Source organism: Gavialis gangeticus, unplaced genomic scaffold (genome assembly GCF_001723915.1).
Source record: "Gavialis gangeticus isolate Ggan-Ray unplaced genomic scaffold, GavGan_comp1, whole genome shotgun sequence".
Taxonomy (NCBI): domain Eukaryota; kingdom Metazoa; phylum Chordata; order Crocodylia; family Gavialidae; genus Gavialis; species Gavialis gangeticus.
Genome location: NW_017728998.1, coordinates 41155681 through 41159413, shown reverse-complemented (window position 1 = coordinate 41159413; position 3733 = coordinate 41155681). Strand labels below are relative to the sequence as shown.

Here is a 3733-nt window from a genome sequence, read left to right as displayed (position 1 = left end):
CCTCCCTCCACAGGCCCCTGCTTACCGGCGGGTAGGCTGGGGCTCGTTGGGGATCCTCGGGTCACTGCTGGAGTCCCTAGGCTCCACTGCTGGAGTCCCTCGGGGGTGCAGCAGGCTTACACTTCTATTTTTATGGTCAACAAAATGTAGAAGGTCAGGATTATCTGAGCTCAGGTGGTCCATGAGGTCTCCACTTTGATGTAAAACAGGATTTAAGCTTAATATGATTCTCCCCAAGGCTTTTCACTTGTGAAAAGACACCTCACTCAAGACCTTGCATTCTGCCCTCCAATAAGATAGACATATTTGTGGATGGAGACTTTTGAAGTCAGGCTATAATATGTAGAAAGTATGACAAAACTATACCAGGTATACAATGAGCCCACATGATGAGAGGTCAAACCAAATAGAAATGGAGTCTTTATTGATGGATAAATGAACACCATCATGGCATGTTCAGCATGCTCTTAGATCTCACAAGCAGTGCAGCCTCAAAATCTGACCACCAGGATTCCTAAAATCCAAATCAACAGGAGGAAACAGACAAGGACTGGTACACTCACCTGGTGTTGTCTGAGTCAATTGTATGAAAGAGCTTTTCAAGTTCTTCCTCATTCAGAGTCCCGTCAGAAAAAAAAGCCTGGAACTCTTCCAAAGACAGCTTTCCATCATCTGTAAATAGTAAGACATCAGATGTTAAAAATCAAAGATGGATGAACTCAAAGAGAGGATTGTCTTCCCCAACTGAGTCACAAGCAGTATTATAAAGCATGCACATGTTTTATGGAGTTATCCAAAATAATGAAGAGGCATTGGCAAAATACTGAAACTAACTTGGGGTCATATTTTCAAATGTACAGATGCGCACAGAGTTGCACTTGCATTTGTAAGTCTCAGCCCCTATTTTTATCTAGGACTGAAATATACTATGTTGCATACACATGGCACAGATGTATTTCAGAGCCTGAAAGAACCCTGATAAAGAAATCAGCAGAGCTGTGTGTCAGGGCAGAGGGCCTATCCATGTTGCAGGATCTGGGACTAAGCATCAAATTGTGATATGTAACAGCTGACCCAAGAAAGATGAAGAGATTCAACCCTCCAGAGAGGAATATTGCTGTGTAGGAAAAAATTATTAGGCTTTAATTCCCTGCGTGCATGTGGATTAAGGAAAAGAGGTTCCTTCCAAAATGCAGTCTCACCAAAGAAGCTCAGGAGCCCTTTTGTCTGTTCTACACTTAATGCAGGACACTCATTAGAGTCTATACAGTGCCTAGAAAAGCCCAAGGGTGTAATTAACATTGAACATTAACATCTACTCAGAACACTGACTGCATAGCTGTTACTGCACAGTCATTTAGTACTTTAGTACAAGTCCTAGATGACTGCACAGTAACCAGAATTACTGCGCAATAGCACTGCTGAACAGCTTTTAGGTGATGCTGACTGTGCAGTAGCTCATTACTGCTGCACAGTACCATCACGTCATTCTTCATGCAATGTAACACTACTGCACAGTAGTAATGAGCTACTGCTTAGTCAGCATCTCACGTTGATTTGGCCACTGCATCTTATAGCTTAGAGCATAAAAGCAAAATTACAGCCATCAAATGTAATCACATACATTTCACTTGAGATGCCAACTGTTTAAAACACACAGGAATTTAGCGTCACCTTAGTGTTAAGCCTATGCTTTTAAAAGAACTGGATGACACTATACCCATCTGTTGGGCCATATGAGATATGATTTACTGGATATCTGTTCCAAATCTACAAGTTAGTGAAGAGAGCTTGAAATGTTCCCTGACATTGGACACTCAGTCGGTAACCTACAGCAATTAAAGACAACAATTTTGAACTTGGCCAGAGCGTTTTCGAGCACTAGCTTGACTCCCTTGAGTCTGACTTTCATAAGTACCAATAAAATCCTTAATCCCAGATACACTGAATGGGAGCTGCAGGAAGTTAGCACTTGTGGAAATTAAGGCCAGTTTCTCAAACTGAAGACTAAGGAATCAATATCTGCTTTTGAAAATCTGGCCACAATCAAGTTATGAGCCCTCTGGACTGAGACGTTCCAGGTTATGCATGACAAAAGAGGTCGAGCATTTGCCAGCCTTGTTAATTGACTGAAAAATGTATCATGTGTCAAACATAAAATAATCAATAATCTACTGTATTGATCCCAAATACTGCACCTTCCTTCAGCCCTACTATAAAGTTTTGGGCTCAAATTATAAATCACACTACCGGTTTGAAAGGCTGAGAGAGAAAAAGAGACTGAAAACTCATATGTGCTGTCATGTAAGGGGAGAAAAGTTGTATAGCGATCCTTGATATAACAAAGACACAAGCCTAGCTGTTAAATTGGGAATTTCCTTTGTTATATGCATTGAAAAGGCATACTGTTTCTTTCTACCTCTAGCAGGTAACCAGAGAGGTGGGGGCTTGGGAAAGCAGTGAAGCAGGTCGAGATACACTTTAGCTTCAGGGGAACTTGTATTCTACTTAACTTCTTTGTTCAGTGCTGTAAGATCCGGGAATGCTGATGGCTCTGTTGTGGGGTGTAGTAATTGTGGGAGTGGTGGAGATGTGTTAGCAGGTTTTCCATTTCTTGTCATGCCATGGTCTGGATCCATTTGGTGTGTTCTGGGTCTGAGGAAGTTTGCTTCTGCTGATGAGGTTGGTGAGGTTCGGTGCTTGTTTGAAAGCTAGGATGGGTGGCTATGGGAAAATCTCTTTAAGAATAGGGTCTCTTTCTAGTAGGGGTTGCAATTGTTTGAGGATTTTCTGTACGGATTTGAAGGATGGGTGATAGGTCATAACCAGCGGTGTACGATTTGTGGGGGGGTTTCTTCTGTACTGCAGCAGTTCTTCATGTGGTATCAGGTGGCTCTTTCAAATGTGCAATCTCTCTCTCTGAAGCAGTGTCCTTGTTGGGTGAAAGCGTTTTTAAGATTGGTGAGGTGGCAGTCCTGGGTGTTCTCTTCAGTGCAAATTTGGTGGTATCTGAGGGCTTGGCTATATATCACAGCTTTTTCGGTGTATTTAGGGTGATTGCGGGTTCAGTGCAGATATATGTATGTTGGTCTGTGGGTTTCTTGTATAACGTGGTCTGTAATTTATCATTCTGGATACTAATCACTGTGTCTAAAAAGACGTTGGTGCTGGAGTATTCTAGAGAAAGATGGATGGAGGGATGCTGATTGTTGAATTTCTGATGGAACTCAGTCAGAGATTGCAGGTTTTCAGTCCAAATGATTAAGATATCATCGATATATCGTAAATATAGTAGGGGTTTGATGGTGTGGTTCTTGAGGAAGTCTTCTTCCAGGTGGCTCATAAAAAAGTTGGCATACTGTGGGGCCATTTTGATGCCCATAGCTGTTCCCATCATCTGGAGGAAGTGTTGGTTATTAAAAGTGAAATTGTTGTGTGTGAGGATGAAGTGTATAAGGTCAGGGATAACTTTGGGTCTGTATTCTGAGTTGTAATCTTGTTCCTGTAGATGTGTAAGGCAGGCTTGGATGCCCTCCTGGTGTGGGATATTGTTATATAGGTTGGTAACGTCCATACTGCTTAGGAGGGTGTTGCTGGGAAGGTGGTCTATGTTTTTACATTTCTGTAGAAAGTCTGTAGTGTATTGGACAAAACTTGCTCTGTGGGTGACGAGCGGTTTTAGGATTGATTCAACAAGCACCAAACCTCACCAAACTTATCACCAGAAGCAAAC

General features: G+C 42.1%; 1 protein-coding gene across 1 annotated transcript in view; it reads right to left on the bottom strand.

Annotated features, from left to right (window-relative positions):
* The window catches only part of NECAB2 (N-terminal EF-hand calcium binding protein 2), a 437799-nt gene that overhangs the window by 313655 nt on the left and 120411 nt on the right, over positions 1–3733 (bottom strand). Inside the window, exon 3 of the mRNA XM_019505752.1 lies at positions 564–672. Coding sequence (XP_019361297.1) covers positions 564–672 — 109 coding nt within the window. The remainder of the gene's footprint in view (positions 1–563; positions 673–3733) is intronic.